Source organism: Dromiciops gliroides, chromosome 3 (assembly GCF_019393635.1).
Source record: "Dromiciops gliroides isolate mDroGli1 chromosome 3, mDroGli1.pri, whole genome shotgun sequence".
Lineage (NCBI taxonomy): Eukaryota > Metazoa > Chordata > Mammalia > Microbiotheria > Microbiotheriidae > Dromiciops > Dromiciops gliroides.
In genome coordinates, this window is record NC_057863.1 from 655,843,327 (window position 1) to 655,856,338 (window position 13,012).

General features: G+C 40.2%; 1 protein-coding gene across 2 annotated transcripts in view; it reads right to left on the reverse strand.

Moving 5' to 3' along the window:
- Positions 1 to 6,719: 6,719 nt before the first annotated feature.
- Positions 6,720 to 13,012, reverse strand: part of LOC122751241 (zinc finger protein 260-like) — a 28,344-nt gene continuing 22,051 nt past the window's right edge. For both annotated transcript variants that reach the window (XM_043998218.1, XM_043998219.1), the window contains exon 6: positions 6,720 to 11,021. In XM_043998218.1, coding sequence (XP_043854153.1) covers positions 9,115 to 11,021 — 1,907 coding nt within the window. In that variant the 3' untranslated portion in view covers positions 6,720 to 9,114. The remainder of the gene's footprint in view (positions 11,022 to 13,012) is intronic.

Sequence of the window (13,012 nt, forward strand, 5' to 3'; positions counted from 1 at the left end):
CTGGAGCTCGGGGTCACGTGGGCCTCAAGGTGAACTCCCAGCCCAGCCCAGCCCGACTCCCACAAAACCCAGGCCCTTCCTCAGGCCCTTATCAGGCCTAAGGCCCAGGAGCCTCAGCTCCAAGCCTCGTGTGCCCAGCGGCCCCCTGCTGGGAGGTTTGGTGAGGGGGGGGGTGCATAAAGCTGTTGGCCTGAAACCAGACTCACTCTCTGCCTTTAGGGCTCTGAGAAGAGTGCAAATATAATCTTTTCTCTCAAAATCCAGTCTCAGACACTTGACACTTACTAGCTGTGTGACCCTGGGCAAGTCACTTAACTCTTATTGCCCTGCAACACCCCCCCCCCACCCCCACACAAATAAAAACCACAATATCCTGCCACTTTTGAAGCCATGTAATTTGGGGGCGGGGCATGAGGGTTAAGTGACTTGCCCAGGGTCACACAGCTAGCAAGTGTCAAGTGTCTGAGGCCAGATTTGAACTCAAATCCTCCTGAATCCAGAGCCAGTGCTTTATCCACTGCGCCACCTAGCTGCCCCTGCCATGTAATTTTACTATCATATATCTATTCCATGTGGCTTTTTAGAATAGCACAAGCTACATAGCAATGCTTGGCTAGGATATAGGCACCTCTCTCAATAGCATTCCCTAAATCTACACAGTTTTCTCATTTTACCTGGCAAAAAAAGAAAGTGAATTTATTCTGGCATAACTTTTTCTATCTTTGAAAAATCTTAATTTATTGATTTATTTTTCCATTACCTTTATTTCCAAATAAATTCCTCCCCGTCTCCTCCACCACTATCCAGCAAGTCCTTTCTTTATTCTTTTTTTTTTTTTTTTTAGTGAGGCATTTGGGGTTAAGTGACTTGCCCAGGGTCACACAGCTAATAAGTGTTAAGTGTCTGAGGCTGGATTTGAACTCAGGTACTCCTGAATCCAGGGCCAGTGCTTTATCCACTGCGCCACCTAGCCACCCCAAGTGCTTTCTTAAAACAAAGATTTAAGGAGGAAAAGCAGGTCAGCAAAATCAATGAAAACTTCAATTGTCTGAGATGTCAGAATATACAATATTCCATACCCTTAGCCCTACATCTGTAGAAATAAGGGACATAGATACATTTCTTCAATTCTTCTCCCCTTCCCTGAAGGAGTGATCTCACTTGCTTTTGCAACTGTGCCCTGGGGAAGTGCTATCCTGACTGGTGAGTGAATGGGTACAAATTTATCTAATCCATCATATCTAACCAGTCCCAAACCATGCTTCATATCCTATTCAGTCATCTCCCCCTCCCACCTATCTTGTCTGGTTATGGAATCTGAGTTCCCCCTGCCCCTTTCCACCTCTGGCTCTGTAAATAGTAATCAAATCCAAAATACCATTGCCTCTAGAAATAGGATAACAATTGAATGCCCTGTATGGTTCCATTCACCATCCCAATGACTTTCCTGAAAGAAAATGCCTTCCCCTAGCAACCATTCTATTATGTTGTCTTCACCATTAGAAAATATAAGCTCTTTTAGGACAGAACTCTCCTCACTCTTATATTTACATTTCTAGCATCTCACATAGTGCATAGCACATAGTAGGTGCTTAAAATGTTTTTTTATTCCTTCAATCTGGGTCCAAGCTGGGGAATAAAAAATTATACATTTTAGTTGATGTATAGACTTTCATTTTTTCATTCTTTCCATTGCAGTGTAATCCTTTTGCATATTGTTTTCCTAGTTCTGGATCAGCTCATATAAAGCTTGACATGTTTTTTTATTTTAATATTTTTTTTTGTGGGACAATGTGGGTTAAGTGACTTGCCCAGGGTCACACAACTAGTAAGTGAAGCTTGACAAATTTTGTGGAATTCTTTATGGACATCACTTTTAATGGTGCAGGAAGATTATACTATCCTTATAACACTGATGCTTTGTCCAACTTGCATTAAGATGCCTAAGGTTAGTTTCAGATGGCTACCTCAGCAGACCATCTCACATCTAAGCATTAGAATTCTATCTTCAAGAGGCTAGGCAGAATTCTCAGGGGCACCTGAGTTTCTGTCTTCAATAACTTTGGGGTATATGCTTAGCAGTGAGATCTCGGGGTGAAAGGGTACACACATTTTAGTCACTTTTTTAGAAGCATGATTCCAAATTGCTTTCCACGATGGTTAGATGAACCCACTTCTACAAAAGCTGTGTCTTTGGTCCCTCCAACATTGACTCTCACCATCTTTCTTCATTCTTCTGAGTTTGCTAGGTGCTGATGATGTGAAACTTTAGTTGTCTTGATTTTTATTTCTACTATTAGTGATTTGAAGTGCAAGAAGATGGAAAGACTGGAAAAGGAACACTTAAGATGAAGGCAAGTTTGTTCCCCATGGAGCAGACATCCCAAAGAGTGTAATGGAAAGGGCGAGTGAGTAGCTTTAGAGTACACTGTTGGGAAGGGGGTAGATCTTGAGTTGAGGGGGATATAAATAAGAGAGCAGGCACTACAGTATAGAGAATGAGGTTTGAATAAAGATGACTGTGGGGGGGGCAGCTAGGTGGCGCAGTAGATAAAGCACTGGCCCTGGATTCAGGAGTACCTGAGTTCAAATCCAGCCTCAGACACATGACACTTACTAGCTGTGTGACCCTGGGCAAGTCACTTAACCCCCATTGCCCCGCCCCCCCCCCCAAAAAAAATTAGGGGCAGCTAGGTGGCGCAATGGATAGAGCACTGGCCCTGGAGTCAGGAGTACCTGAGTTCAAATCCGGCCTCAGACACTTAACACTTACTAGCTGTGTGACCCTGGGCAAGTCATTTAACCCCAATTGCCTCACCAAAAAAAAAAAAAAGATGACTAGGGGTTTGGAGTTAGGGGCATGGGGTGGATATGATGGGGTGAGTGTTGGGCATGGGTTAATCATTTTTTTTTTGTTTTGTTTTTTTAGTGAGGCAATTGGGGTTAAGTGACTTGCCCAGGGTCACACAACTAGTAAGTGTCAAGTGTCTGAGGCCAGATTTGAACTCCAGTCCTCCTGACTCCAGGGCCAGTTAGTTCTCTATCCACTGCTCTACCTAGCTGCCCCCTATTGGTTAATCATTGAGGAATGAATTCAGATAGATTATCAACATGTCTATGGGTTTGGCCATAGGGTGGAGACTTCTCAGTTCTTTAGGCAGTTGTGTATACTGGTAGGCTGTGGTGGTGGTGGGGGAGGAAGTATCCTTTGATTTCTAGAAAGAAGATCTCAATTGACTGCCATATTATTATTTGTGATATTCCAGATTATAATTCCATTTCTTTTGCCACCATTTCTCTATATTTGATGCTTCTTCTCCCCCACCCTGAAGATTTTTTTTTTTCATGAGCATGACATGTTCTTTTTCTTTTTTGAGGCAATGGGTGTTAAGTTACTTGCCCAAGGTCATACAGATAGTGTCTGAGACCAGATTTGAACTCAGGTCCTCCTGACTCCAGGGCCAGTGCTCTGTCCACCGTGCCACCTATCTGCCCCTGAGCATGACATGTTCTTGAAATCACATTATCTTTGCGATTGTCATCATCACTTTTTCTCGATGTTCATTATTTTTGGTCCAGACCTGTGATTTCACTGGTGCAGAGAACTCCCAGCAAGGAAACTCCCTCTACTAATGCAGACCAGCAATTTATAGTCTTAGTTTCCTATTGCAATCTAATCTAATCCAATCCACATTATTAATCTCCTACTATGTCCCAGACACTGTGCTAACCACTAAGGATAATTAAAAAGAAGATGGCACCTGTCCTCAAGGATCTTACAATCTAATGGGAGAGAGGGAGATGACACACAAAAGTAAGTAGGAAAGGGGGCTGGGGGAAGGGAGATGAAGGGGTGCCCAGTGTGGGGGCATCTTGTTCCATGGAGTTGAACAAAACAGGGCAGCAGACACAGAATGGAGTGAGCCCTAAAATCCAGCTCCTGCCCTCTGTAAAGGAAGATATAAGATATTAGGAGTCTGCTTCTCCACCCTCCAGCAGTGTAATAATGAGATTAGAGGCCATGAGTTTAATCTGGGAGGGGCATCTTGTTCCATGGAGTTGGAACCCCACTCCCCCAACAACAACCAGACAGCAGCTGATGGAGAGTGGAGTGTCACTGAGGAATTAAATGACTTGCCCATGGTGACTCATCTAGTAAAATGTCTGAAGTTGAACATGAGGCCAGGCCAGCTCTCCATCCATTACGTTATGCTGCCTCCCAGATAGATGTTCACTGACCATCTTTTGAATTCCCTTTTCTAGAATTTCTTGGGAATTGAAGTTAAGCTCACTGGCCTATAATTTGCAGACTCTAGTCTCTGTCCTTTTAAGAAAATCAGTATATTTACTCTTCGCTAGTTTTGTGGTGCATCGCTGTGGTTCTCCATGCTGTTTTCTTATCAAAATGACAATAGCAGTTACTACTCTAGGATGTAGAGAATCTGGCTCTAGCCCACTACCCACCGGGCCACCTAGCTGCCTTCTTTTGAACCCAACTGAAATCTACTCTCCCACAGTGCAGTGGGGCTTAGGAGCATATGCTGGGCTCTCCTCTACTTATCACAGACTCTAGGAGGAAGCTGTTACTTGCCCTCAGAGCTGCCTTCACTTCTACCCCCAACAATTAGTACCTCCATTGGTGAGAACCAGAATCATTTCCGATTCCCTGCTCCACCATCATTATGCCTCCACCTCCTACCCTTGTTGGCACTACCTCCCACCCCCTTCCAAGCTCATTACCAGGAAATTTATCAGTAGAGATTGCTTCAGCTTTGGTACTCACATCTCATCAGTAGCTTCTGTCCCTCTCATTGGAGGACTCCCAAGGCTTTCATCAGCTGCACTCTTTGGACTCCATCCGACCATAATCATAACCATAAACCATAAACCACTCCGGACTGGGTGCCTCCCCCCCACCCACTTTGTAACCTTCCTTTTGTATATTGTCTTCTCCCACTGTTAGCTCCTTCAGGGCAGAGACTGTCATTGCTTTTCATATTTATATCCCAAGCACTTGGCTCAGTGCCTGGTACATAGAAGGGACTTAATAAAAATCTACTGTATTACACATGATAGAATAGAATTATCTCCTTTTTTGATGGCTGTTTGACTTAATAAATGTCTACTGTACAGTGGATTATAGAATAGACTTTCTTGTTGGGATCGTCCCCCCTTCTGATGGATGGCGGTGCCAAGATTTAAATTCTGGTCCTTTGACTCCAGGTACCATATTTTCTTTTTTTTAAAAAAAGTATTTAAAAATAGGAGAACAAATAAACCACTCACAATGAATTTGAAAGAAATTGTACCATAAGCAGATAAAAATCTGCCAAAACAAGGTTTTAAAAAGCAAGTAAGAACAGAAGAGCATCTCTTCTGGTACAAGAACAGCAGCACAAAAATTAATGGTGTAATGGTGCAGCTTTGGTTCATATTGTTGAGCATCCATAATTTACACAGTACACTCCAACACACTGAAGTCTCCTAAATAAAACTATTTTTTAGTACAATGCTTATCCCAGTGCCTTCCACATACTAAAGTATTTAATCAATACTTCTGGACAGACTACCTTAAAAAAAAAGAAATAATGGCATAATTTAGATGTTACCTCATTTGACTGACATCATCTCAATTTGGATGTACAGAAGGACTTTGACAGAGAGACAGAGTGAGTCAAAGGCAACATTTACTTTATCAATTTTCCAAATTAAGATATCAGGACAATGACAGTAACATGAAGCAAAGAGACCACAGAGGAACAAAGTCCTAATTACTACATATACACATAATTTTGAATTTTGGTGGATGACCTTTTACATATAACTTACAAAGAAAACACAAATAAACAATTCTGTACAAGAAATTGAACACATTCTCTACAATATCTTCATTTTGCAGCCATTGTTTGTAGAAATTCTTCATGGTTTACTTGACCAACAAGTCTATTAATTTCTTCCCAAGATTTGGAATCACAAGATAAAGTTTTGCTGTGCCAGTTAGACCTTCTTTTCCTTATCAAACATCTGAATGCTTCCCTGATTTCTTTTTTCTTTTTCATTTTTTTTTCTTCCATCACCATCAGAAATTCTACAGAGCCAATGGTAAGCAAAGGATATGTAATAAGAACTCATGGTTTCATATATAATCGTCTCTTTTTTTAGCTACTCAAATATTTTGCTAATACTTAATTTATACGAAAATTTAAAAACACAAACGTTGTGATTATGTCAATCATTTCCTGTAACACAGCTGCTATGAATTCTGCCCAAGTGACTTCACTACAGCACACCGTTCTTTTGTTAGTGTACTATGCCATCTGTGTCAACAAAATATCTTCTTTGAATTCTACAACTGCTCTTGCAACTCTTGAGCAGCAACAAGCCTAAGTTGTTCAGATTCCTATTCCCCAGCCTCTTTGATGAACTAAAACCATTCTCTTTCCACTTTACCAATAACCTACTTCAGCTCAGGTGATCTCTTCTTACTTAGATAATGGTAATCATTTCCTAACTGGTTGTCCTGATTCTTGGTCATCTCCTCTCCAAATAATCTTCTGCCTTGCTGCACAAATAATGAGCAGAGCTTATCTATCTTCTACTCAAAAGCATTCAGCGATTGCCCACTATTTGCTCAATCATTGATTCTGTCATTTGAGGACACCGACAATCGGGTTCCAACCTGTTTGTCTAGTTCTACTTCATCCTGTTACCCCTTTGCGTCCCATGTCCCCACCAACCTGAATGAAGTGTCAGGCCTCGTTCTTGTTTTGTATGTTTGTACCTCCACGACTTAATTGCCACCACTCTCATCCATGGAATGAACTCATTCCTTGTCCTCCACCATGTCCGCCTTCTCTATGAAGCACAACAGCAGCTACCATTTGTATAGTATTATAAGGTTTGCAAAGCACTTTACAAATATAACCTCATTTGTGCCTCACAACACTGGGAGGTAGGTGCGATTATGATCCCCATTTTACAGTTGAGGAAACTGAGGCAGACAAGTTGAGTGACTTGTCCAGAGTCACACAGATAGTGTCTAAGGCAAGATTTGAATTTAAGCCTTCCTGACTTTAGGTTCAGCACTTTATCCATTGCCCTACCTAGTGGCCCTAGAGAAAGCCTTCTCTGATTGTCCCTTGTCATCCAGGGGAAAGTGATCTCTCTTAGTATTTTGGTTAGACCTCTCATCTGTACGTGCAATTTGCTCTATTATCACAGCTTTTGGTGTACCTGTCCTTTTCCCATCAGACTGTAGCCTCTTTGAATGCAGAACCTGTGTCATATAGTGATCTTTGTATCACTAGCCCTGAACATAATGCCTTGAACTAGTAGGCCCTTAATAAATGTATGGTGATTTTGATTATTTGTTGAAATGTATTACAGGGAGAAGGTTTGCTTCACTACTTCCAAATGAAGACTGCAATGATAGAGAAAGGAGAATTTGGACAGTGATTAGCTAGCTAACATGCCAGCAGGCAATGGAGTTTGACATTTGGTATCATACATGATTCAAGATGCAGATACGATAGATGGAGTGAATCTAGTAAGGACTAATACCAGGGTCATAAAGAACATTTTTTTGTGGGAAATCTTCACTTGATACCAAGGAGTTTGGTCAAAAATGGAAAAAGGGAGAGCAAGAAAAGCTCCTAAACAACTTTTAAACTAGAAACTATAAAAAGCAACAGCTATGTATGATGAGATTAAAAAAGGAATAGTATCAGAGGTGTCCAGTAATGCTAAAAAAGCAAATCATTGGTTAAAGGGGAAGAAATGACAGTCTAGAGGAAGGCAACCAAGAAGGTAAATGGCCTCAATTTTATGCAATTTGAGAATCCACTGAAGTAATTAGAGATGTAAATCAGCAATGCAGCTAAAAGAAAAGGCTAACCTTTAAGTCAGTAAGACCTCAAGTCTTGCCTCTGACACAACTTGGTTATATGGCCATGGACAAGTCACTTAACCTCTAAAATTGTAAGCTGCAGAACATTTGTTGATATGCACTGGTGGAAAGAGTTTTCATATAAGGAGTTTCCCACACTAATGAAATCACAGGTCAGGACAAACAGTAGTGATTAAGCCATTAGCTAAACTGATAAAGAGAGAAAGAGAGAGATCAAATAGCCAAAATGAAAATAACCAATGCAAATTTATAATGAACAGACAAAATATTATCAGAAACTGTTATGCACAATGAAGATGCTGGAAAGACTGAAAATGTAAAGAAAATGGGTCTTCTACAAAAATATAAATTAATCATATTACCAACACAAAACATAGAGGTGCCAGAAAACCTAGTCTTACATAGCAAAGTTAAATGAGCCATAAATGAGCTACCAAACAAAAACTCTTGGTCCAAAAAGCAAGTGAATTCTAAAAAAAATATTTTAAGGAGCAATTTAAAAACTTTTCTCAATAATAAAGAAGGCACTCTACCAATCTCATTTTATGAGACAAAAATGGTCCTGATACCCAAACCAGGAAGGGATAAAGCAGAGGGAATAAAACCTAAAGATTAATATATTGATGCAACATGTTTAAATAACATTTAACAGAGACTACAGCAATACATCCAAAAACTACTCATTATGTTCTACTTGGATTTATGCTAGGGATGCAAGGTTAGCCGAACATTAGGAAACTATTACATCTATAGAGTTTTTCTCCCCCATGAATTTTCTGATTTAATAAACCATCTTATCTGAAGGATTTCACATATTCATTACACTCATTTTTTGTGTGAATATATGAGTTCAAAGATGATTCATAGCACTCAAGTTGTTTCTGATGGCTTTCATTCATTGCATTTATAGATTTTCCTTCACTATAGGTTATTTCATGGCTCTTAAAGTTCGAGTTGTTGATGAATGCTTTATCACATGTACTACATTCATGTTTCTCTCCAGTGTGAATAACTTCATAATAAAATTATATTTTATATGCTTTTTTCAGAGATTCTTTTTGATATAAATTATTTTATACTTTTAAGATTTGAGCTGTTCCTATAGGATTTCCCACATTCATTACAGTTTTTTCTAGTAAGATTTCTCTGATGATATGGGATATCCTATGGACAAGGATTTCCCCCCATTCATTACATTCATAAGGTTTTTATGTAGTATGAGTCTTCTGATGATAAAAGAAGGATGTCCGTCGACTGAAGGTTTTTCCACATTCATTACATTCAAAGGGCTTTGCTCCAGTATGAATTCTCTGATGTTCGCTAAGTCTTTCCTTCCGTGTAAAGGCTTTTCCACATTCACTACATTCATAGGGTATCACTCCAGTATGAATTCTCTCATGTTCACTAAGTCTTTCCTTCCGTGTAAAGGCTTTTCCACATTGCTTGCATTCATATGGTTTCTCCCCAGTATGAATTTTCATATGTTCATTAAGCTGTCCACTTTGTGTGAAGGCTTTGCCACACTGACTACATTCATGGGGTTTCTCTCCAGTATGAATTTTCTGATGTTCACCAAGTCGTCCCTTATGTGTGAAGGCTTTTCCACAGTGACTACATTTGAAAGGCTTTAAGCCAGAATGAATTCTCAGATGTTCAGTGAGTTGTCCACTTTGTGTGAAGGATTTCCCACACTCAGCACATTTATGAGGTTTCTCGCCGGTATGAATCTTCAGATGCTCAGTAAGGCGTGCCTTCACTATGAAGCCCTTCCCACAGTGATCACATTCATAGGGTCTCTCTCCAGTATGAATTTTCAGATGCTCATTAAGTCGTCCTTTCAGTGTGAATGCTTTCCCACAAAGATCACATTCATAGGGTTTCACTCCAGTATGAATTTTCTGATGCCCATTAAGTAATGCCTTCTTTATAAAAGCTTTCCCACATTGATTACATTTATAAGGTTTCTCTCCTGTATGAACTTTTAGATGGTCAATAAGGTGTGACCTTTGGATGAAGCCTTTTCCACATTCATTACATTTGTGAGGTTTATCTGCTGAATGAATTTTCTTATGATCAGTAAGTCGTCCCTTTCCTGAGAAAGCTTTCCCACATTCATGACATTTATAAGGTTTCTCTCCAGTATGAATTTTTTGATGCTCACGAAGTTGTCCCCTCTGTCTAAAGGCTTTCCCACATTGTTTACATTCATAGGGTTTCTCTCCAGTATGAACATTCTGATGTTCAAGAAGTGTACCCTTCTGTATGAAGGCCTTTCCACATTCATTACATTCATAGGGCTTGTCTCCTGTATGAACTTTCTGGTGTTCATTGAGCCGACCTCTTCCGGTGAAGGCTTTCCCGCATTCGTGACATTTATAAGGCTTGTCTCCTGTATGGACTTTCTGATGTTCATTAAGTCTTCCCTTTGCTGTGAAGGCTCTCCCACATTCATCACACTCAAAGGGTTTCTCTCCATTATGAATTTTCTTATGTTCAGCAAGTCCTGTGCTTCGGGTGAAGGTTTTCCCACATTCGTTACATCTATTGCGTTTATCTTTTGTATGACCTCTCTGATGTTCAGTATGGGGTTTCTTGGGCATGTCATCCTTCCCACATTTGTTATCTTTAACAAGTTTTTCTCCATTATGTCTTTCATGGTTTTGAGTAGAATCTGCGTGGTTACTTAAAGTTTGCTTATCGTTATTATACTTACAAATATTTTTCCCAAAGGAGATTTTGCTATGTTTAATTAGTTCTGAAAGCTGTTTAAAGAAGCTCTCTCTAGATATATCACATTTATGAACACTTTTTTGCACTGGTACTGACTGTTGTGGAGTAGGTATTGACCCTGGGTTACATTTTCTCTCAAATGTATTGTAGTTATGGGCCCTTGGCTCATTGGAAGTTTTGTTGTGACTGAGTGCTTCCTTCTTGGATTGTTTTTCCAGCTTTCCCTTCTGTATCTCTGGCTGGCTATTGCCTCCTGAAACTTTTCTAAGCTTTGAATCTGGCTGGTTCTCTTTTGTGAATCTTTTCTTAGAGGATTCTCTGACACAGGTATCCTGCTTTGGAGCTGACTTCTTGGTTTCACAGATAGTCTTGTGATGAGAGGAATCTGAAAAGAAAATCCAAAAAAGCATGAATATTTACTGTTTGCTCTGGTGGGAGAAAAGGAATTGCTTTATAGTATGTTATAGAGCCTGTCTCTTTCATCAAGGAGAATGATGCACAATCTGAATATTGCATAAATTAAAAGGGAACTGAAACTCAATCTATGAGCAGAGAGTAGCAGCAGCACCTAAGTGTCAGAAACGAAATAAATTATCTGCTTCCTGCAAGTACTTGTAGATATCGTCAACAAACCACTGTTTGTTACTTTTGAGACAATGCATACATTTTCAAAATGAGGAAACAGGCTTATCCTGAAAGTTAAAGACCCATTAGATTGTGAGCCCCTCAAGGTCAAAGCCTTCCTTTACATTCCCAGTGCTTAGCACAGTGCCTGGTACATGGCATGGTAGACACATAATAGTTGTTTATTGACTTGGATTGAAATGCAGGCACTTTGGATGGTGTCACAAAATGGAAAAAAAAATGACGGAAATATGGCAAAATTCAAAAATTAGCAAGAATTATTGAACTCTGTGGGAGGACTTAAAAGGACCAGGTCTAACTGAGTAGTGTTCCTTCACACAAGGACTCTATCTATTTTTAGGCATTGGGCTACCCTCACTTCTACTTCTGGAACCTGCAAGTAGAGTACATCTCTTCTTCTTTGGGAGTAGGGACAAGGTCAGGCTTCCTGGCTTCCTGGCTGCTAAGATAGAGAAAGGCAGCGATATTTGCTGCCTTTGGAGCAAATCTGCCTGGACTTTGAGGACTATAAAACAGAACATTTCAATCGGAGGAAGAGACATGAAGGAGAGGCAACAAAAAGTGAGTGAAATTCATTGTGTGGGTGGGAGAGGGAAAGGTTTGTCAGGGTAGAATACAGATAAAGCAGACATTAATGGAGGTAGATTGGGATTGGCATGCATCCCAGAGTGGGCAGGTAGGTGGCACAGTGGATAAAGCACTGGCCCTAGATTCAGGAAGACCTGAGTTCAAATCCAGCCTCAGACACTTGACACTTACTAGCTGTGTGACCCTGGGCAAGTCACTTAACCCCCATTGCCCTGCAAAACCAAAAACAAAACAAAAAGCATGCATCCCAGTCCAGCAGGCCATCATCTTGAGCTAGGCAACAAACTGGTATCCCTGCCCAAGACTGTTCCCTTACCCTATACTCAGATGCCAGACTTTTCTTCCTGTGACATCCATTTCATCATAGCATTTTCCAACTCAAATATCAATGATGAACCTCCTTTCCCCATGTTATATGATAATGTCAAAGTTCCTTAGGAAGGTATTCAAAGAGTACCACCCTAACCAAATAATCTGATGGCAAATTTTACATGAAATGATTTCCCCAATTTCTAATCTTTGTTTTCTGCCTCTTTCTAGTTAATTCCTTGCTGCTTGCAGACATGCTCATTTTTTTCTCATTCTTCAAAAGAAACAACCCCAAACTCCCAAACAACAACAAAAACCCCACAAAAAACTCCAACCTAAATCCTACTATCTCCTCATGTTCTCCAGCCAAACTCCTAGAAAAAGCTATCTTTTACTCACTGCTACCACTTCCATTACTTTTCAACCTCCTTCAGGATGGCCTTTGACTTCATCACTCAGCTTAAATTATTAATTACCAATGATTTCTTGTGATAAAAAAAATATTTTTGCAAAAAAGCAAAAATACAACTTCTCTCCCTCCCAACCAACACCGCCCCAATTGAGAACAAAAGGAAAAAACCCCCAAAGCTCTGTTACAAACATGTAGAGTCAAGAAACAAATTTCTACACTGGCCACGTCCAACAAAGTGTGTCTCATTGTACACCCTGAATCCTTCACTTCTTTATCCGGAAGAGGGAAGCGTGTTTCATCATTAGTCTTCCGGAATTGTGGCGGGCCATTATGCTGATTAGAGCTCCTAATTCTTTCAAAGTTGTTTGTCTTTACAATATTATTGCTATTCTATAAACGTTGCCCCTGGGTCTACTCCCTGA